The sequence below is a fragment of the Panthera onca genome, chromosome D1 (assembly GCF_046562875.1).
Source record: "Panthera onca isolate mPanOnc1 chromosome D1, mPanOnc1 haplotype 2, whole genome shotgun sequence".
Taxonomy (NCBI): domain Eukaryota; kingdom Metazoa; phylum Chordata; class Mammalia; order Carnivora; family Felidae; genus Panthera; species Panthera onca.
In genome coordinates, this window is record NC_138348.1 from 5,183,883 (window position 1) to 5,205,408 (window position 21,526).

Below are 21,526 nucleotides of genomic sequence, written 5' to 3' on the forward strand. Positions count from 1 at the left end.
GGCTTTTTTGCCAGCTTCTTGCCAGAAAGGATTTGGGTCTCATTGATCCACCCGTAAATACGGGCTTGTGTTGAAGTGTGCTCCCATGCCAATTTAAGTACATTTCTTAATTTCGCTACTGGTACAGAATAGGTGCTTAATAAAACTTGGTTAAAAGAATGAATGAATGAATGAATGAATACACCAAACCGGGTCTGTGACTTTAGATTTGGGCATGGATTCTTGTTGGGGTTCTGGGCTGGGGGATGGGGGGGGGTGGGGCGTGAATTTGGGCCCCACCAGGTCCCGGATTGCTGGAGGTCTGATTGCTGGAGGCTGTCCGGATGTGCATTCCAGGGGGATGGGGAGGTGAAATATGAACTCAGATGGACAGAACTCAGGAGTCTCCAGGCTGGAGGAGGTTTTACCTGGTTGGATGTGACCCTCTGTTGAAATCCCACCCTCCACAGACTCTCAGGTTTGGGTCCCGTTGTGGGTGACCATGGCAGGCCCCTGCTCACCGTCAACCCAGAGGCCCGGCCGGTGTGGTGTTTTATCCTTAGCTCCAGGTGCTACAGGTATCCCGTAGCCACCTCTCCCTCCTCCCCTCCCCACCTCCCATCCAGCTGAACCTGAGAGGTGTTGTCCAAGTCACAAGAACCAGATACCGGATATTTCATTAGTCTAGAAGCCTTTATTTGGAGAGGGATGCTTGTGGAGCTGGCCACAGCTCCTGTGCTGCACAGAGGCAGAGTTATTAGAACAGCCTCCCCTGTATTAGGAAGGGAGTGTAGACTCTCCTCTGCCAATGTTAGTTATGCCAGAGGGCAAAGCACCAGAGCTTGGTGGAGAAGGTGCATGCTGCATGGGAGAAGGCGTTCACTCGTCTGAAGGCCACGTACGAGTGAGGGCGGGGAGGTGAGTGGGGTTTAGAAGCCGAGTGGGCACATGAGGCTTAGTAGAAGTGGAAACCTGAATCTGTATCTCGTCCCTTGATCCTCTATCTACGGTGGTATGACCTTGTGGCAATGGTTGTTCCTCCCTGTGCCTGTTTCCTCATCTGTAGAATGGGGCAATAGTGTCTGCCTGGAGAGGAGATGGTTACTGCTGACCCCAGGCCACCTGCTTCTACCGCTCAGGCCAAATGAGGCAGGCCGGGAACTGCCGAAAGTTGTCAGCAGGCTCTAGAGAGATCCTGGAATTGGCTAAATGAGGGGTGAGAGGAAGAGGACAGGGTTTAGTCTCAGGTTTTCATAGGATTTGTCCAAGGCCAGGGGCCAGCCAGCGTCTGTCTTCCTGTAGGCTGCAGGAAGAGAGGCAGACCTGGAGGGATGACAAGGATGGGCTAAGTTTGGGCCGCTCTCACCTCCCTGGGGCAGGTGTGCGTGTGTGTGTGTGTGTGTGTGTGTGTGCAGCTGCTGTTGCTTCTCCACGGCTAGAGTCTTGAGACAGGATTGGGGCCTTTGGGATGGACTAACAGCAAAAGGGGCCAGCGGCCCCCGCAAGATACTTTCTTTTGTGGCCCTCAAGCCAGGATTTCTTAATGTCAAACGGCCCTGCCACTCTGGAACGGACCTGAGGCCTCCGAGTGAGCCAGGCCAGAATTGGGGCAGGGCTATAAGGAGAGAGGCACTATTTGAAGTGGGACAGGAAGTGGGCAACAGGGTAGTGGGGCCCATCGATGCCCAGACCCTGGCAGAGGCCCAGCAGGCGGAGACGAGCCTCAGCCAGGCTGGGCCCAGCACAAGCCACACTGCAGTAGGGCTCCTCGTATTCACCAGGCACCAGGACCTCCTCCAGCAAATTGAAGCGCAGCAGGCCTTGGTCATGAAGAGCCTGCAGGGTCTCACGGCTGGCGGTGGAACTCAGAGCCTGAAGGTGCTGGGAAGCCAGGCACATGACGCCCACCAGGTGGCCACGGGCGCGTGGGTGGGTGGGCAAGGCAGGCCGCAGGCCGCAGGCCACCATAGCTGCAGCCAGCAGCAGGTCCACACCATACAGCTCCAGGATCCAGTCTCTCAGGTAGAAGCCACCCATCCGAGGGTTGATCTCGATGAGTTTCGGCCCGGCCCTGGTGAGCTTGAGCTCCACGTTGAAGACCCCATCCAGCAGCCCGCAGCCCAGGCAACAGCGGAAGGCTGCCTGCACCAGCTGTGCCTCCTGCTCCGGTGCCAGCCCAGTGGGCATGCAGGCTGCCGTCTCAGTGAAGCCAGGCAGCCTCGTGGGGCCATTGTCGGAGACGAAGGCGGCCAACAGTCGCCCACCATAGACCACCAGGTCCACATCGTGCTCGGTGCCCTCAATGAACTCCATCAGCAGCATGGCATTCCCCCAGCCCAGCCCGATGCCGGGGTGGTCGGCCTCACCCTGCAGGTCGCGGGTGATCCGGGAAAAGTGTTCGTGGCACTGCGGTGCGTCCTCCACCAGCCGCACACCCACTGCGCCTGCCCCAAACTCCAGCTTCATGACACCCGGCAGGGGCACCTGGTGGACGGCCCTCTCCACATCGGCCTCACTCTCCAGCGGGCAGCAGGGCACGGCATGGAGGGAGGGCGCGGGCCAGGGTGGGCCATGGCAGCGCAACAGGTGCAGCTGGGTGCAGCTCTTCTGCTTGGCCAGGCGCATGGCAGCCGGGGGGCTGCAGGGCAGACCCAGCTCCTGGCAGAGCAAGGCCGTGAGTACTAGGCAGTCGTCCCAGTAGGAGAAGCAGCCATCGAGCTGCAGGCCACGTGCCCGCACCAGTTCCGCCAGCAGCCGCGCATTCTCTTCGTCCCTCCGGTGCTCTGTCACATCAAAGTGGATGAAAGTCTGCACCAGTTGGGATGCAAAGTGGTTGGGATCCGACTCCACTAGGTGCAGCTGCAGAAACCACCAGAGGGCAACACACCCAGGTCAGCCTCTGCTGGACGCTGGGGAGATAGGATGGGGCCACGAACGAGGTTCTGGCCCTCAGAGGCGACGGAATCACCGGTTCTAAGTGCTCAAAAAAACATCTGTTGATGACTGACTAAACGGAAGGGGCAGAGATAACACACTTAGCCTGAAGGGGAAGGAAGGCATCTCAAAGGAGGCAATACTTCAGTCGGGAGCTGAGTAAGAATCAGCCAGAGGGAAAGGGTGTGATCTGAGTGGGCAGGGGCTGGAGCAAAGAGAGAGAGAGAGAGAGAGAGAGAGGGCTGCTGGGCTCATTCTCACTCTGACCAGAGCTTGTAGGGGAACCACCAGGGTTAGGGTTTGGGACAGGCGGTCTGGTGGCTTTGGGCATCATGTTCTTGGCCATCATTCACCCAAAGAGTTCTGACCCTCAGGGGGTGCCCACAAAGGAATCCAGTGGGGCCCTGTGCCCCAAATCTCACTGCCCGCTGGGGGAACACAGACACAAAGCAGCGGGTAACCAGGGCAGAGACAGCTCCTGAAGAGAGGGGAGGGTGGCTGTCTGCACAGTAACACTAGGCGGCGGGAGGAGTGGACATTCCAAGTGGAGACCACCGTGTGCAAGGCAGGGAGTGAAAAGACGTGGGAGTGGCTGGGGGGAGAATTTCCTAGGGGGCGTTGTACTGCGGAAGAGGGAAGAGGAGGCCACTGTGGTAGATTAGGGCCACAAAGAACCTAGACATTTGGCCTCTGTTTTATCTGTTCAGTGCAGATAAGAATGTCTGTGCCGCCTGCATGGCCCCGGATTCTGTGATGTGAGGCCGCTGCTCTGAATCTGGTTCGGGATGTGTAAGCTGCTCCCCAGCACTCTCCTCACGCCCTCAGGAATTCAACCTCGAAGGGTCTGCCCTTCCTGCAGCATAGGGCCGGGCTCCTCAGGCTGGCATTCGGGGTCCCGGTTCTGATACTAACACTGAATGACCCCCTCCCCCCACCCCTCCAGCCCTTCAACGCTGGTTTCTTTTTGCCCCGAAGGGCTCTATGCCCTCCCCGGGGACCTCTCTTACACCCGGCTGGAGCAGAACGTGGCCAGAGGCCAAAAAGTTTAGACTTCTGACCTTGGGCGGGGCGGCGGGCCCCACCCCTACTCCTGGGCTCTAAAGCCCCCAGCGGACACGCCCAGCTCAGGCCCCGCCCCTAGCGGTGCTGGCCCCGCCCCCAGAGCTCACACCGCCCCCGCGCCCAGGGCACCGCCTCCACCTCCACTGAGGCCCGGGGGTCAGGCCCGGCCCCGCCCACCTTGAGCCCGTAGTCGCGCGCCGCCTCCCACACGAACTTCTTGCTGACGCCGCCCGCGCCGATCAGCAGCAGCTGCTTGCCCTCCATGAGGCAGTGCGCCGAGCGTCGCAGCATGGTCTCCACGAGCGGCGCGGCCGCGGCCTCCCGGGCCGCCGGCTGCGGGCGCTGCGCGGCCCACAGCCCCTCGAGCGCACCGCACGCCTCCAGACACAGGCCGCCGTTCAGCTCCAGGGCTACGGGGGTCAGCGCGCGGTCTGCCACAGTCAGCGCGAAGTCTACGCCTGGGCCGGGGCGGGAGGGCGCGGGCTCAGCGCCGCCTGCCCTCCGGCCTCGGCCCCCGCCCCCGGCCCCGGCCCCGGCCCGGGCCGCCCGCGCTCACCGAGGAAGTCAGTGCGGGCCCGGCGCCCGCCGCGCTGCTCAGCGCTCAGGCCGGCCTCCAGGGCCAGCACGGCGGCCAGCGCGGCCTCGGCCGCTGCCTTGACGCGCCGCCGCACGACCGCCACCTGCGTCGCCTCACCCAGGCCGCACCGGGCCAGTGCCACCTCCAGCGTCTGTGGCAAGGAGCTCTGGTGCCGCAGAGGCCGGTCCTCACGGCCCACACTGCACACCACCTGGGCAGGGTGTGGCTGAGGGTGTCGGTCCGAGAGCAGCCCTCCAAGGACTGACACTGCCCCCCCACCCCCGCCCCTGCACTCCTACCCCGGTGCCGGGAGATCCAGGCCAGACCTCTCGCTGCGCATTCGAGTAGCCCAGTCCTCCTTTGTGACTTACGCTGCACAAGCCACTTTCCCCTGCCACTGCCCATCTGGTCCTTTACACCCTGAGGGGCGTCTACCCAGGCTTCCGGGCCCAGCTAGGGTCTCTGTTCCCTGAAGGCTCCAAGCCTACTTGCTGCTGCGGGCCCCGGGGGCCCGTGCCACCCCGCTTGGCTCAGAGCTATGCTCCCCAGAGGGTCCTCAAGCTGCCCTAAGTTCCCCAGCTTGGAGGCCCCCTCCTAAAGGGCCCTGGACACTGGAGGTTCAGGGACCCTCCGTCAGCCCCTTCTGTGGGCAAGAGCTCCTTGGGACTAGGATTCAGCCCTGGGCCCTGGTGCCTAGTATGGAGTATCAGAGCTCCTGATGGAGGAAGGGTGCAGGAAGGGGAGGGAAAAAGCTTCAGACCCAGGAGTCCTCCAGGACACCGCCAAGATTCCCCCCAAAGATTTTGTCCTCTCTCTACCCAGGGGCCCTCAGCAGCTCGTTGGAGCTGGGCTGGGTTGGGCTGGCCTGGGCTGTGGCAGCAGGGTCAGGACCTGAACCTGGGCCGCACTCACCTTGCTCAGCAAGGGCCTGTCACCCTGTGTCCGACATACCACAGCACAGATCCGCACAGCCAGCTCGGGGCCAGGTGGGGGACTGCCTGGGGAAAGACATGAAGCCTGAACCCAGCACAGAGCAGCCAGGAGGCTGAGCCGGCACCCGCTCCTGGCTGGCCCAGGTGGCTCTCACCTGGGAAGGGCAGCCGGGCAGGTGGGCACACAGCCTCCACCAGGACACTCTCCTCCTCCTCCAGTTTCTCCAGCAATGCCAGCACCATGTCGACCACTGTGCCCAGCTCCTTTCGCGAGTACAGACGCAGTGCCTGCCGCCCCCGCCAGCGCCAGCCGCTGAGCTTCACGGCCACCTGCAACAGGGAGGGGAGGGGGGCCTCCTTACCACCCCACGTACGTATGGGGTGGGATGCTCACACGTAGGATCCAACGTGTAAACTGAAGTAAGAAGGCAAGGGGTCGCCACAGAGATAGGCCAACAGCAGGACCCCAAGCTGGGGACAACGTCCCAGCAGGACTTGGTAACCATCCGTGGGTCCCATCCTGCTGGCATCTGCACAGACCTCGGAGGCAGGAACCTGTTACCTGCAGGGCATCACCCAAGGCCTCGGAGCGCAGAAAGGCCTCTACTTCCTCCTTCACCAGTGTCTCCTGGCCCTCTTTGCCACTCAGCTCCACCAGCCGGAGTCCTGGGCTGGCATCCCCTACCCGCAGCAGTGCTGGTGGCTTGTAGGTGAAAGCCAGGGTAGCTGGCACAGCCACGCCACCCTGCTGAGCCAGCAATCTCCTGGTCAGCAGCCTGTCCTCCAGCAGCCGGGCCAGCTCAGCTGAGGCTCCTGTGGGGCAGGTCAGGTCACGGGCAAGTTCAGCCGCCTCTCGACCCCGGCCAGGTCCCAGCCCCAGGCCCGCCAGGAAGTAGGTGGCTCGGCGTGGGGGGACAAAGTCATCCAGGAATGTCAAGCCCCCCGGGTAGAAGCTCACGGCCTTGGAGACCAGCAGGGCCGACTCGCCCGGCTGCCCAGGTGCCGGCACCTTCATCAGCCAAGCAGGGGACAGGCAAAGGAGCATGTTTCCTGCGGGCAGAAGGAGGACGGCTGCTGGCCAGGGAAGGCTTAATGCCCCCAAGCCCTCCACCTCCAGCCCGGGGACCCCGGGTAGTAGGGGGCAGCTGCTCCCAGAACCCACCCCCACTCAGAGCATGGCAGCTGGCCCAGTGGAATGCAGGCAGTTGCCAGGGTCAGTGGGTATTTTGGGATGTGGCCGGGCCAGGGCAGGGCTGCCCTTTCTGCAGGAGGGGGTGGGGGAACTTGGGCACACACTCACCCGGGCTCTGGACCCCTCCTTCCAGCAGCACGGACAGAAAGGTGCTGGGGGATCCCAGAATGCATAAGGTCACCTCCGCACCAGGGCAGCCTCGGGAGGGGAAAGAATGTGGCCAAGCTCAACAGGGGCTCCCCCCCCCCCCGATATCTTTCTGCCTACCCTTCCCTGTTCCATAGCCCTGCCCTCTTCTTAGGCCCCCAGGTCCTTCCCAGAGTGGGATGAGAAGAGTAGAGAGGACAGAGAAGAGACTGGAGAGAGAAGGGGCGCTGCCTGCCCATCCCACCCCATGAGGGTGGCTCCCTTCTCTCTGCAGCTGGCCTGGAAGATACTGGAGGCTGGGTGACCGGAGACCTGGGTTCTAGCCTGAGCTCTGACACTGACTTTCTCTGTGACCCAGGGCCCCCATGCAGTGTGGGGAGGAGTCCCTATGTCTCGGTTTCCCAGTGTGTGATCCCCAGGAGAGCCCAGTCTGTGATTTTCATGTCTTCTGCCTGTGAACCCCTCCGTCCACACAAAACCTTTGTGGCCATCTAGTATATAAAACAGATAAAGCAGGGGAGGAGTCTTGAGTCCCAACTGTTAGCAGCTCCCAAGGCACTTCTATAGAAGGTTTCGCTCCACAGAACATGGATTACAAATCCCATGGCTGGGTCTTCTGGGATACGAGGGAAGTCTGGATCTCTGCTTCACTGGTGCCAGGTGCCCTTTGAAACAATACTTGCCTGCCCAAAGTTTACTGGCCTTGCTTCCCTGGCTTCAGATCCAGACAGAGCCTGGGGGAAGGGGCTGACCTTGACAGGGATGGGAAGCAGGCCGGGCTGAGGGTGCCTCCCTCCCCCTCCCAGGGATACACCCCTCCACGGAGCCCTCGGATACCTGTGCGGGGCACCTGGCTGCGGTCCTGGGTCTCCGGCAGGCCAGCTTGCTGCAGACAGCTCTGGAGGAGGCTATAGTGGTAGACGGTCCACGCCCGGGCCTCCGCTCCCTCGAGGGAGCCCTTGCAGTCCAGGCCCACGTCATGGCGCCAGGAGCCGGAGAAGCAGCCTGGGGGTGGCAGGCCAGCGCCTCCTCCCCATGGGCCCTCCTCTTCCTCCAGGTCCTTGGAGGCCAGCGGGCAGTCCCACGCGGGACCCAGTGGATCCAGAGAGAGCTGAGAGGGGCAGAAGTGGTGGGTCTTGGGAAGAGTGGGCAAAGGACACATTAAGTCACCCAAGGGTTACAAGCCCGCCACGCTCCTGACCGTGGGTGATGTTTGGGGCAGACACTGTCCTAAGAACCAGGAGAGGATGGAGTCGGATTAGGGGATGAAGGCCTGTCCCCAGGAGCAGGCAGGTGGGAGTGCTTTGTAAACCGTAGGTGCAGTGCCCCGGGGAGGAGGGGTGGGTAGAAAGCAACGTGCTGCTGGCTGGACCACTGCCCTCCATCCCACGCCAAGGTCTGCCCTAGCTTGGTTCACAGGACCAGAGGTTTTGGTCTGTTTGTTCATCAAGGCAGGCCTGGTGCATAAAACAGTGTCTGGCACGCCATAGCTTCTCAACGAATGTTGACTGAAGAAGAAATGAACAAACGAGCCGAGCGATCACTCTTGAGCTGCTCATTTCTCTCTGCTTGTCCGTAACCTGCCATCACAGAGTTCTGCTGAGGCCTAAATACGTAGATGGATCTGGTCCACTGCCATCAGAGTAGGTCTTGAGGACCTACTGTGTGCCCAACCCTGTGCTAGGCATTGGCAGGGGAAAAAGCCGGTGCCCTTTTTACAGATGTTCTGAGTCATGGAAATGCTTTCTTTGGGTGAAATTTTACACCCCTGCCCCTCTCTGAGTCTGGCTGACTCCCACAGGAGGCTGCTCAGAGGCTCCGTGTGAACACAGTGGGGGACACAGGTGGGCCTGTCCTCCGGGGGACAGGCTGGGCTACCTTGTGAGGTTCCTTTGGGCTCTGTGGGGGCCTGGCATCTGCCCTGTCCCACCCCAGGATGCCAGTGAGGCTTGGACTACAGTCGTGGGGAGACCGCGTGCTGTGGCCCCGGAGGGCAGGTCTGGGCCCGAGACCTGGGCTTGAATCAGAGCTAACCAGTGCCACATTCGGAGCCTCGTGCCTTCTCTTGGAAGGTGTGCTCCCTGAGAGCCCAGACTGTGTGTTCGCTGATACATCCCCACCCCCAGAATGGTGTGCACAGACGTACGTGCACAATAAATGTTGCAGGATGAAGGGGTGCGTGCCAAAGGGGACCAACGGTGCCCATCCCCAGGGCTGATGGGGGAGCGCCTGGCACACAGAGCTGGGAGGCAGCAGGGGGTGTGTGCAGCTGGTCGCAGGTCGGTGTCGTCTGCACGGGGGTGCCCCCAGGGTTAGGCTGTTGGATGCCGAACTCTGCCCTCTGAGCCCTCCCTCTGGCCGGGGGCTTGGGCCTTTGGGGGGAACGACCGGAGGATACTCACCATCTTACAGGTGGGGCGGCTGGCAGGCTAATGGCAGAGACAAGGGGAGAGAGACCAAGGCGGGAGTCAGGGCAGCGGGGTCTGTACCCCACTGCCCAACCCCTAAGACGCGGGAAGAGAGGTGGCCGCCACGGTGCCTCCCCCTCACCCCGTCCCTGACAACAGGTGTCCAAGCCTGCCCCACCTCCACCCCAAGGAGGCGGTGAGGTTTCGGCCTCCGGGACCCCTCGGATCCCGCACCCCTGAGCTCACACATCGCGGGCTGAGCCAGGCGGCGCTGGGCCCTTCCAGCGGGCGGCGCGCTGGGTCCCCGAGGCCCCTGCCCCCGCCCCCGCAGCCCCCGCTCCCTGGCTCTCCCCTGGGCGCGGGCAGGAGCCGGGGTACCTGGAGGGCTCCCTGACTCTGCCCGGGGCGCGGGCAGGAGCCGGGGTACCTGGAGGGCTCCCTGACTCTGCCCGGGGCGCGGGCAGGAGCCGGGGTACCTGGAGGGCGGCGGCGGCGGCGGCGGCGGGGCTGGCGGGCAGCGCGGCGGCGGTGGCAGCACGGCGGGAGCGGGTGGCGCCGCTTTATATAGCAGTCCCCCGGGAGGGGAGGGAGTGCCCAGTGCGGGGCGGGGGCGGCGCGGGGCCCCAGCCAGCACCCCACCCCCCACCGCCTCGCCGCCCGCGACCCAGCCCGAGACCTGGGCTCCAGGGTGGAGCCGGGGAGAGACGGACAAAGTGGAACAGCCGGCCAGGTGCCAACGGACGGGATGGTCAGAAGAGAGGGTCACAGACACGAGGCTGTGGGGAAGAGAAGGCACAACCGGGACAGGGGCAGAGAGAGCCCGAGAGAGGGACAGAGGGAGAGAAAGTCCGGGAATGAAGGAGGGATGGAAGAAAGGGGGAGGGAGGCGCCGAGGGAGAGGGAGAAGCCGGAGAGGGCAGAGACCGGTGGCCGGGCTGCCCTTGGCCTTTGGGGGTGGGGTGGCCAGGAGAGCAGTCGGGGCACACAGTCTGGAGTCCTGCCCTTGGATAGAGTCCTGGGCTCCCTAGCGCATCCGGCCCACAGCAATGTGTCTCAGCCAGAGCACTCTGGCCTAGGGCAGACTGTCTCAGAAGCCCCTGTTAGGCAGGGGTCCCCATACATCTGTGGGGTTCCTGCCTCACCTCTCCTGGCCCCTGCCAGAGTAGGCACCAATCAGTAAGATGACCCCAGGAGCGGGGCAGTCCCGGTTTCCTGGGGTACCCTCTGCCCTGCAAGAGGCCAAGAGGGAAGAGGGTGCCCAAGCTGTGGGGTTCCCAGTGGATCTGAGCACGGGAAGGGGGGGGGGGATGTATAGGATCCGCTTCGCCCAAGTCTGCTGGACGCCAGCGGTCACACCCAGTCTCCCCAAGGCAAACAACATGACGCCCGGGTGCACTCACCCAAGCACCCACAGAAGAACACCTCAAGAACTTCTCGAGAAGTCCGTTCTCTTGCTGCGCGGGTAGCCCGAGCTCCACTGTGATCCCACTGGTGGGTGCAGGGGTGGGGCACGGATGTCACCAAGGAGCACGAGCCTTGGCAGTTAACAAGAGTTAAAAACTGAAACTCAACCGAGTAAATTTGAAATATTCTATTGGCTTTATCCAACGATGCATAAATTGGCAACATCCCATCTAGCAGATAGAAAGGAGCTCTGAGAGGCTGTGCAGAGTGGAAGACTTATAGGCAGAGGGGAGCAAGGGCAAAGAAGTTGCACTGGGCAAAAAAAAGTGGGTTCTTGTAAGATCACTTTCCTTTAGGGAACGGCAGAAGTCTATCAAGCACGTTGCCCAACTAGTGCTGACGGGTGATTCCCGATCCTGGTTTAAGAATCCATTTCTGAGGGGCGCCCGGGGGGCTCAGTCGGTTGCGTGTCCGACTTGGGCTCAGGTTATGATCTCGCAGTTCTCGAGGTGGAGCCCCGCATCAGGCTCTCGGCTTTCGGTTGTCAGCGTGGAGCCTGCTTTCGGATCCTCTGTGACGCCCCCCTCCACCTCTCCCCTGCTTGTGCACATGTTGTCTCTCTCAAAAATAAATACACATTAAAAAAAAATTCATTTCTGGGAGAGCTGAGACTGGGTTTGGCAAAGTGGGACTAAGCATAAGCATCTCCATTTTGAGCCTCTGGGGGTTTTTTGTTTTGTTTTTGTTTTTAATTTTTAATGTTTATTTATTTATTTTTTAGAGAGAGAGACAGAGTGTGAGCAGGGGAGGGGCAGAGACAGAGGGAGACACAGAACCTGAAGCAGGCTCCGGGCTCTGAGCTGTCAGCACAGGGCCCCACGCGGGGCTCGAACTCACAGACCGCGAGATCATGACCTGAGCTGAAGTCGACTGAGCCACCCAGGCGCCCCGAGCCTCTTGTTTTCAACACAAGCCATGCAGCCTCTGCGGGCTCAGGTTTTTCATCCTCGAGTGGGGATTATGATGCAAACGTTAGCCCAGGCTTGGCCGGGCAGGGGGCACCTAGCAGAAGGTAAGCGCTCCCCTGTAGCCTGTCTTGACTTTGTGCCGTGCGGAGGGCTTTGCGTGCTGTATCTCCCTTCACCCTGTGAGGTGGCAGTTACGAGTCTCTGCCGCTTACAGATGAGGCAAGCGAGGCTCAGAGGGTTAGAGGGCATTTCCTGTGTGGGGACTGCAGGGAGCCCAAGTTTGGCTTCCGGACGGTGTGGGGATGGGGGGACCCCCGGGGTGGGTGGCGGGCCCAAGATGGGGGCCATGGCTGGCGGGGATCCAACTGCCTTCCAGGAGTAAGTTTGTTTGTTTATTTCAAATGTTCGGTTATTTTGAGAGACAGCAGGCAAGTGGGGGAGGAGTGGGGGAGGGGGGGACAGAAGATCTGAAGCAGGCTCCTCGCTGACAGCAGCAAGCCCGACATGGGGGCTCAAACTCACAAATCATGAGATCGTGACCTGAGCTGAAGTCGGCCGCTCAACAGACTGAGCCACCCAGGCGCCCCCGTTTATTTATTTATTTTTAAGTAATCTCTCCACCCAATGTGGAACTCAAACTCATGACCCCGAGATCAAGAGTCACATGCTCTTCCGACCGAGCCAGCCAGGCTCCCCTGCCCTTCCACTTTTTTGCTTGGTCCCTACTCCTGTCCCTTGGGCCGTCCCAGGCCAATGGACATCGCCGGGCGCCATCCCAGCTTCAGTCCCTGCAGGCTGAGTGCTGTCAGAAGTATGGCTTGCCTTCCCTGAACCCCCTTCCGAGCAGGTTTGTCGGGAGCCGGGGCTGCCAGGTTTACTGAGTGTGGTTGTGCAGGTTGCTCACTGCACAAAGGTACCCAGCTCAGTGGTGACCTTCCCTCTGCCACATGGAGCTGCATGTGCCTGGAGGAGACAGATCTTTTCCCAAGTAGCGTGCAGGTGTCCTAGAGGCTAGCATAGTCTTGTGAGGACGACGTGCGCAGGTAAGGGTTTACATGAGGAGGGAGCTAGTTCTCTTCTGGTTGGACGCCCCCCACACCCCGCCTGGCTCGGGCTCCCCACGTAGATGGTTGATAATGGCACCTGCCCAGAAAATGCTTCCCTGAGTAGAAAACGCAGTGACTCAGCCCTAGCTGGAGGAGTCCTGACGGAGACCATTTGCCCCTAGGGTCTCTAGCCAGTGGGACCCACTGTCACCATGGCCTCCCTCCCAGCCTCATGACAGATTCCCGGGCCCAGGGCCGAGATTGCTGCTTTCCTGCTTCCCTACTCTCCCAGCAGAGGAGCTGAGCCCATGGAGGGTAGGGAGTTTACGAGCAGACTCTAGGAGCAGATCCCCCCACTCTATCTGCTACAAAGACTGCATGCTATGCCTTAAGCCTAAGGTGTCTAGAACTCACTGAGCCCTGTACCCTAGTGGCTCTGCCCCTCACTGTGATCTTGGGCTGGGCACTCAGCTTTGCCAGCTTCCACTTCCCCCCTTTTGTAATGAGGCTATCAGTGCTACCTGCGGGGTGGGGGTGGGGGGGCTTTGAGAAAGTATTCTGGGAACTGCAGATGACTAGGTTATTGTTAAGCTACAGACAGGTACTTTAGTGGGGTGGGGAGGAGGAAGGGAAGGCCCTGGAAGCTCTCTTTAACTCACAGGGGCCCAGCCGCTGCCCCACATTCCAAGGGGTGGGGCAGGGCTAGGGAGTGGGTGGGAGCAGGAGAGAAAATATCCCCCAGGACAGACCTGGGTGGGTGCCCAGCTATAGGGGAGACAGGTTCATGGCTGCCGGTACGGAGGCAGGGATAAACCTTGGGTCTGCCATGGGCAGCGAGGTCTTGGCCAAGTTCCCTCCCTTTCTGAGCCTCGGTTTCCCCCAGGAAACTCCGCAGATCTGGATCCAGACCTCTGTGTTCTCTCTTCCGGGCCATAGGCTCCTTGGGTGCAGGATGGTTGGCCCCAGAGCCAGGGCCTGGCCAGGCACATAAGAAGCACTATATGAACATATGTAAGAACAGGTGCGTGCCTACAGCCGGTGGCCCTGTCACCAGAACATTCCAAATCAGGGGTCTGACCAGTGGCCAGGCCGGTGTTCCAGCACAGCCATTGGGAGGAACAGATTGAATTCTCCACCATCTAAGTAGGAGTCCAGATGCTTTGTCCCAGTACTCCAGAGTCCCACCATGCCCTGCCACCCCCCACCCTCCACTCTCCACCCTCCACCCTGCAGGGGCGGGCCTCCAGGGAGGCAGGGCACCCGGGAATGGGCACTGTAGGGACACAGCCTGCATCGGAACCGGCCCCGTTGTCCTGGCGATAGCTCGTGTCCCAGGCACCCCAGGCACCCACAGGGGCAATTATCGAATGTGGGAGGGAGTTTCCATGGCGGCAGTCCCGAGGGGGTGCAGCCAAGGCTTTGGAAGGGGGCAAGGGGCCTTTGTCCTGGCACAGTAGGCTTTTGTTCTTGCCCAGCTGTCTCCGAGGACCAGACCAAGACCATGGGTGGGGGGCGGGCTTGGGTTAGAGTACCCCCATCCTTGGGGGTCCTGAACCAGCCTGGCGGGGGGGAGGGGAGGAATAGGGGACAGAGCCCCCTCCTGGGCCCAGCATCCACTGGGGGAACCTTCCTTCCACAGGTGCCAGAGCCTTACCTGCCCCGCCCCCCACCAGAGGCCGGGCAAGGCGGCTTCCCATTGGCTCCTGTTGCTGGCAACCACCTTTCATCAGCCAATGGGCAGCCTCAGTGTATCCTGTTGCACGCAAACCGGGGCTGGTCTAGGAGAGGCCGGGCTGTGAGGGGGTGAGGGTGGGAGTGGAGGGGCAGCTGGTCTCCAACTGGGGGTGGAGAGCACTCAGTCCAACTCCAGCCAGGTTTCTGCTCAGTCAGACTTTATTCTAGGCCTCCCCAGGAGCCCCGCGGGGGCCCCTCGCCCAGCCAGCTGCCCTTAACCAACCACAGTCCTTCAGCTTCCATTCTTGCAAGGGCCCAGCACCGGGACAGCTCCGCGGGAGAACGGCAGGTCTGGGCCCCTGAAACCACACCGTGTGACCTTCCTTCACCCTTGTGTCCGACAGGGTCTGCGGGAAGGGAGCTGATTTGCCAAATCCCGGCAGTAAAGTGCGGTGCCCATTTGTGGGGCAGGCATCAGGCAACCGGGCACTTGGGGTTAGGGGACGCCGAGTCCATGGTACCTCAGAAGCGAGACCTTCAGAATCGGGTATCCAGGAAGGAGGTGGAGCTTCGATGAGACCTGGAGGGGCCCTCAACAGGAGGGCCCCGGGACCGAGTCAGGAGCCCGTGGAAAGTCTTGCCTCGGGTCTGGGGCTTGCGCCGTGGTGGCCTGGGCTCCTCCGGGGGCTGCACCACTATTCGGGGCACCTCGGGTCTGGCGCCTCCCCGCGCTCCTGCCAGCTGCTGGGCCTCGAAGATGGCCTGGGCCCCAGGCAGGCGGGCCTGCGGCCTTGGGGGTGGCCCGGACGTTGACTGAGGCAGCTGGGCCAGCTGGGCCCTGATCTCCCGCTGAAGGTCACGCTCAGACAGGGCCACGCTGTGCACCTGTGAGGGGCGGTTGGCGCTGAGTGTGCCCGGACTGGGGGAGGGCAGGAAACCGTCAGGTCCCCACAGGGCGGGCAGGACCCAGCCCCAGGAAGCGGCTGAGGGCTGAGGGACTGACAGCCAGACTCGCTAAGGGAACCATAGAAAGCCGCTTGAAGCCTGGGGTTTTCACATTCTCTGCTGCTCAGAGGACAGGAACTGAGCTCTGGGGTCTCACTCTGACTTCCTGCCGTGAGACTCGGTTTCCCCAGTTGAGCAGCAGGAGCTGGGCCATTGTGGAAGGCAGGCAGGGGGCACCCACCTGAGACATGAAGACCTCCTCCTGCAGCTGGGTGGGGGGGATGGCTCGTAGGGCACCGAGCGTCTCCAGGAGGCCCGGGCAGGCCAGGCGCTGTTCTGTGGTGCCCAACGCCAGGCGCACCAGCGTCAGCCCCACACGGAACAGCACCTTCACACCTGCAGGCCAGGGGCTCACTCAATGCAGGGCCAGCCCTGCCCCTCCTCAGTCCTGCACCCGAACCTGCTCTTGGCCACACTCCTTCCACCCTCCTGCAGCTCTGCGGCCTTGACTCAGACCAGGAGCAACGAACGACGATGGGGCTGCAACTGGGGGCACTGATGAGTAAGTCTCTGCAGCCGCAGACACGTCGGAGCAAAGCAGCCCGCCAGGAGCCGGGGGCTGCCCCCGCTTCGCCCAAGCCTGTTCTCTGGGCCTCAGCAACTCGTCCTTACGAGGAAGGGCCAAGTGGGTGCCAGTTAAGACCCGTGACCTTCTTGTTCTGGAGAGATTCCAGCCAGAGCTCTTCACCCCTGAGCCAAGAGCACAGTGCACACGGGCACACGCACACGCCTGCACGCTCTCAGGCACACTCCGGTGTGACCTCGGGCTGTTCCCGGGGCCTCAGAATCCCTTCCGGGCAGCCTCGGGGACCAATGAGGCCCGGTGACAACTCTGACTCATAAAGAGATGAGAGCCACCAGTCATGTCACCATCACGATGAAAGGAGCCCCTCACAGTGCCCGTCCTGTCCTCAGCGGAGAGGGAGGAAGAGGGCTCAGCCAACTGATCCAGCCCTGCCCTGCCGGGCCCCAGAGGTCGAGGCTGGAGAGGCGGTGACGCGTACGTGACAACTTGAACACCTGCGGCCCGAACTCCAAGGGGGCCTGGAGCCGATGGGGCACACAGCAGGTGCTCAATAAATGTACCAATCGACGTCTACCAGCTTTTAGTTGCAACTGCCAGACAACCCGCACAGAACAGGACGCAGGTGGGTTGCCCATGGGGGTCCCGAGGCAGAGCCCCCACGTCCTGAAACGTCCGGCTCAGCTGGGCCCCGACTCCACTCACTCTCGGCCCGACCTCTCTGGCTTCATCTTTCTCCACGCCCGTGCCCGCCAAGTCGTCTGTAGCCGCGACCCTGTGGACAGTGTCTCTCCTGGCCTCGCGGCCTCCACGCGGGCCCTGCCAGTTTATGCCTCCCCCCATGCAGAGGCCAAAAGCATCTTGAAAACAGCACTCTCCTCCCACTGCGCCCCTAACACTCGGTCACGTCCCTTGTTTTATTTTCTTCGTGGCACTTAGGACAATCTATAAATACCTGCTCTTTTTTTTTTAAGCTCTATGCTCACCATGGGGCTTGAACTCACGTCCCCGAGATCAAGAGTCGCATGCTCTACGACGGAGCCAGCCAGGCACCTCTATAAATATCTTGTTATATGGTTACTGCTGTCTCCCCGCCCCCCCCCCCCACCAGAATGTAGGTGTCCTTCATGCTGGTGATCCCAGTGTCTACAGCAGTGCCTGGCACCCAGTGCCTGTGGGCTCCGGGGATGAGCGCCGTTCCGCTCCTACTGGCCGCGTCCCTGCCGCTGGCCGTGCCTACTGAGCCCGGTCCCTGAACAGCTCCACTGCCGCGATCGATCTCCCCACCTCTGCCCCCAGCCCGCCTCCAGGCAGAGCCTGCCCTCCCTAAGGGGGGGTCTCACCACAGGCGCAAAGCTGGGGATGACACTGGTGACGTGCAGCCAGGGGCTGCGCCGTTACCCCAGCGCCAACCCGACGCCATCACCCTGAACACACTCTGGCACCCCCACCCAGGCCGGGATTGGCAGCGGCAGGTGGGGCCAGGCACGGCTGGTGCGCCCGTCCCCGTGCGCACCCCAGGCTCCCGGCCCTGGCCACGCCCCGCCTCCAGCTGCCTACTCACCCTCGCTGAGGAAGGCATCCCAGACGCGCAGCACCGTGGGGAAGGGCAGGGAGCGGGCGAAGAGGCACAGGAACCACTCGGGCAGGTACAGCAGAGGCCCGACGCCCACCTGCTGCAGGTGCTTGTGCACGCGCGGGAGCAGCCGCCGGAGCAGGGCCGCGAACACTTCAGCGTCCAGCTGCACAGCCTCCTGCAGCCACGTCCGTCCGTCCGTCAGCACGACTCGCAAACCCCGGGCTGCCCCTCTCAGTCCCTAGGCCCCTGCCTGCCTGCCTGCCTGCCCAGCCCCTCCCCTGTGCCCTCCGACCCCCTCCAGCCTCTCACCATGTGGGGCCCGTAGTAGCCGGGGAGGTACACCTCACAAATCTGCACCAGGCACCAGAAGGCCTCCTGCGGGAGGGGCACAGGCCGTGAATGCCCGCCCCGAGGGGACCACAGAGGGAAGCACAGGGCAGGGGAAAAGAGCACGGGGGAGGGCCTGGGCATCATCCGGGGGTGGCTCTGGAGCCTGGAGCCCAAACGCGGCCTAAACTCAGGCTCTGACCGAAAGACTCCTCACTGCCCAGGTAGAGGCCGACGATGGGTTTAGGAAGGTGGAAGTCACAGGGCTCACAGTATCGATTTTCAGAGTCACAGAGTTGGGGCTCACTGGTCAAGGGTTGGGAGGCTCCCAGAGTTCAAGTCCTGGGTTCGTGGGGGGTCATAAGGGTCAGAAGTCATGGTCACGGGGCTCAAAATCAGGAGTTGTGAAGTCAAGGTGATGACATCCAGGTTCTCAGGTCACCGGGACAGGGGTCAGGGACCAAGGGTCCCAGGTTTCTGGAGTCAAGATCGTTGGCCTTGAAGGTCACGGAGGTTGGTGGTCATGAGGCCCCAGGTCACTAGCACAGGATCTGGGAGTCAAGGATCCCAGGTCCCTGAGTCCAGAGTTCCTGGGGTTGGGGGGTCACGGATCACTGGGGTTGGGGTGTCAGGGTCTCGGATCCCTGAGGTAGGGTCTAGGGCACTCACCTCTGGGGGCAGGTGCATGAGCAGCACAGCAGCCACAGGGCCCTGGGCCTGACAGTAGCCCTGTTCGGGCCGATGCAGCGTGTAGGCCTTGAGTACCTGCAGGAGCCCCTGCTGCCTGTACCAGAAGACCCCGTTAGGGGTCAGTCCTCCAGGCACCCCTTCCCCACCCGCTGGCGGCCCCTCCCCAGGCCTCAGCCCCCCTGGGCCTCACTGGGTCCCCCGAGATGGAAGGATATAAAGCTGAGGTGGGGGCCTGGGCCGATGTGCCCTGGGGATCGTGGGGCCGGAGGTCTCTGGGGGTCCCTGGCCTCCTACCCATGACCCTGAGGTGACACAAACATCTCGTGCAGAGGGAACTGGCGGTGCAGGTCCCTGCTGATGGTCTCCATCCAATGCGGGTCTCCAGGGGCCTTGGCCAGTTCCTGTGGGTGGACAGGAAGGTGGGGGTGAGGGCTCAGAGTGGCGAGGGGCTCTGAGAAGGGCAGGCAGGACCCCTGCCAACTCTATTACCTTATAGGTGTCGGGGCTGTTCTTTTGACACACGTGGGCCCCGCACAACAGAGGCCAGCACCGGGCCCGCAGAGCCGAGGGGATGCCTTTCCGGCACTGAATTTTTACCTGTGGGCGAGGCCAAGGGGTCCCGTTAGAACAGCTAGGCCAGCCTCTCCTGCTTCTGTTGGCAGGTCCCAAGCCCCAGCCTGTCGTGGGGCAAGGGTCACTTTGGGCGGTAGGGGAAAAAGGCAGGAGGTCCCGGGATGCGGGAGGGGTAAATTTTGCCAGGGCACGGGCAGAGGCAATGGGACCATCGTCCCCTCACCTTCTTGTATCGCCGAGACATGGTTTTCTCCCAGTGTGAGGTCATCTCTACCCACTTCATCTCTCGCTGGCGGATAAGGTCTGCAGGAGGGTGACCGGGCCTGAGGGCACATGACACAGGTGTCGAGGTGTGGGCCAGCTGTTACCTAGAGCCCACATCTGCCACCCTTCATGCTACCCGGGTAAACTCCGCTCCTGGCCCTGGAGATCTCTGGGGAGCCCTGGGGCGGGGCGGGGGGGTGACCTGTCACCCAGGAGTTGCCAATCGTTGTCATGGGGACAGGAAAGGATGTGGCTCTGATGTGGGCAGAAGCAGGAGAGGCTGAAGGGGGTGTGTAGGAGTGTGCTGGGGGAGGGGCTGGTTGGCCGTCCCCCAGGGTAAGAGAAGCTAAGTGGACAGAGCCCCGGACTAGAAGCCAGGAGTCCTGAGTTTGAACGTAGTTCTATTTGGTCGCCGGCGTGACCTCGGGCAAGTTCCTATCTGCACTTGTTTTCCTGTCTGTGTACTGGGAACGGGAGAGGGTGAGGGAAGAGGTGTGGGTTCTTTGGTTAGGTTCTGGGATTATTGGGGCAGAGATTAAAAGGGGAAGGATGTTTGGCCTTAAGGATAGGTGCAAAGCATTGGAGGTTCAGGGTAAAAGAGACAGATCAGAGACACTCTTGTCTCAGCCCCGCTGGCTTTAGGATTCTACCTGGAGTGTGAGAAGGGGTGACACTGGCTGAGTCCCCAGACCCTCCAGGACCCTCGCGGTTGAGCCTCACTCTAAAATTCATCCCTCAGCCCCCATCCTCAGCCCCAGCACCCCGCTGCCCCCCATCTCTCCCCCACTTACCCTGGCTCTGCTGAGCTGCCCCCAATGAAGCCATAGCGGTCAGCCTGGCGATATGGGCCAGGCCCACTCAGCTCGGAGTCAGATCCCAAAGAGCTGGAGTCATCCTGCAGCTCTGAAGTTTGCACCAGGTCCTCCCCTAGGGCCTGGGCCATGGTGCCCCAGACCCCTGCTACAACAGGCTGCAAGATGTGGGGAGAGCCAGGGTGAGAGGCAACTCCTGATCGGCCTGGGGCCTGGGCTCCCATCTAGCCGGTCCCCAGCCCGAGGACCTGACTGTGTGAGGTTCAGAGAGAAGAGGCTTCGGGGTATCTCACCAAGCTCCTTCTGCCCCGCTTTTATTGGGGGAGGGGAGGGTGGGCCCTGAAGTGGCAGAAAAGCCAGACCTCTGCATAGAGGCCCAGCCCCAGGCCCAGCCCCTGCCCCTGCCCCCCCCAGCCCAGCTTACCTCCCTGCTGCACCTCACCTCCTCCTCTCACTTCCTCCTCAGTAGCAGACAGCAACCCGCTGGGGGCCCCTCCCACACTACCCTCCCGAGTGTGTGGGGGGGGTCACCCCTTCCTCCCCGAAGCTCTTCCGGTCTGCCCCAGTGCTGCGGGCTCCTCCCACCCTTCCCGTGGGCTCTCCGTGGGCCCCCGTGGGCTGGATGGCGGCAGGCTTAGGTTTCCGCCATGGGTGTGACGGGTCAGGGCCCACCAGAGGTACAGAGGCCAGGCCACCTCCAGTTTTGAGGTTACCGGCACATAAAGCAGTTCAGGATTCCAGTGAGAATTAGGGTTTATTATAGTTTTGCTCTTTACAAAGTAATGCTTTGGACACGCACATAATGCAGCGTTATTATGCACTCAAGAAGCAATGACGGAACTTATAAAAAAAATATTAACTTAGCGCGCACCACAGTGTGGACCATAAAAAAAATAGCGCGCACCACAGTGTGGACCAAAACGCGGTGGGTGTCTGAGTCTGGCCAGCTGCCTGGGGGCCACAAAGACTCAGGAGGTAAAGGTCCTCCATGAATGTGAAGCTGGGGTTTTGGACCAGCCCCTTGCTATCTCTGAGCCTCAGTTTCTTTTTCTGCACCTTGAGGACTTAATCCGTGGTGTATGGGGAGACAGTTATTAACGTACTCACACCACACTCCCGCCCAGGGTGGGTGGGAAAGACTGGTCAGCCTTTGATAGAGAAAAACAACTTCCACAGTATTTCCGGTCCCATACCCTCGGAACTGGACTCGGTCATTCGTCAGGGGAGGGACCAGACTCGACCCCGCCCCACCAAGCCCCACCCCACTGGCCGGGCTCCGTCCTGGACACACACCCAAACTCAGCGCAAGCCCCGCCCCGTCACCTATGCCCCGCCTCCGGACCGCCGCGGCCGCTGCTCCCGGCGTCCGGCGGGGGCGCTAGAGCGCGGGGGCAGCGCGCGCGGGGCGGGGCGGCAGGCCGAGGAGGCGG

At 61.9% G+C, this 21,526-nt stretch overlaps 2 protein-coding genes across 7 annotated transcripts; both read right to left on the bottom strand.

Annotated features, from left to right (window-relative positions):
- Positions 1-653: 653 nt before the first annotated feature.
- On the bottom strand, positions 654-9,901 carry CARNS1 (carnosine synthase 1). Of its 3 annotated transcripts, none has more exons than XM_078433727.2 (10): positions 9,708-9,901; positions 9,226-9,252; positions 7,661-7,934; positions 6,785-6,874; positions 6,047-6,534; positions 5,640-5,814; positions 5,465-5,550; positions 4,532-4,763; positions 4,153-4,433; positions 654-2,838 (listed from the first exon to the last, which is right to left on the bottom strand). In XM_078433727.2, exons 2-10 carry the CDS (start codon positions 9,226-9,228, stop codon positions 1,612-1,614), a joined length of 2,856 nt encoding a protein of 951 aa, XP_078289853.1. In that variant the 5' UTR covers positions 9,229-9,252; positions 9,708-9,901; the 3' UTR covers positions 654-1,611. The 3 variants fall into 3 exon arrangements, with proteins under 3 accessions (XP_078289853.1, XP_081646357.1, XP_060463373.1); XM_081790231.1 differs by having other exon boundaries at positions 9,659-9,901; XM_060607390.3 differs by lacking the exon at positions 9,708-9,901 and adding an exon at positions 9,610-9,661.
- A 4,623-nt stretch (positions 9,902-14,524) lies between these two features.
- TBC1D10C (TBC1 domain family member 10C) lies at positions 14,525-21,420 on the bottom strand. 4 transcript variants are annotated; one of them, XM_078433728.2, is made up of 10 exons: positions 21,204-21,420; positions 20,076-20,254; positions 19,244-19,343; positions 18,937-19,044; positions 18,742-18,848; positions 18,427-18,541; positions 17,740-17,805; positions 17,416-17,605; positions 15,510-15,664; positions 14,525-15,208 (listed from the first exon to the last, which is right to left on the bottom strand). In XM_078433728.2, the coding sequence occupies exons 2-10, from the start codon at positions 20,225-20,227 to the stop codon at positions 14,861-14,863; spliced, it is 1,341 nt and encodes a 446-aa protein (XP_078289854.1). In that variant the 5' UTR covers positions 20,228-20,254; positions 21,204-21,420; the 3' UTR covers positions 14,525-14,860. The 4 variants fall into 4 exon arrangements, with proteins under 4 accessions (XP_078289854.1, XP_060463386.1, XP_060463385.1 ...); XM_060607403.3 differs by having other exon boundaries at positions 20,539-21,420; XM_060607402.3 differs by having other exon boundaries at positions 20,521-21,420.
- Positions 21,421-21,526: the final 106 nt, after the last annotated feature.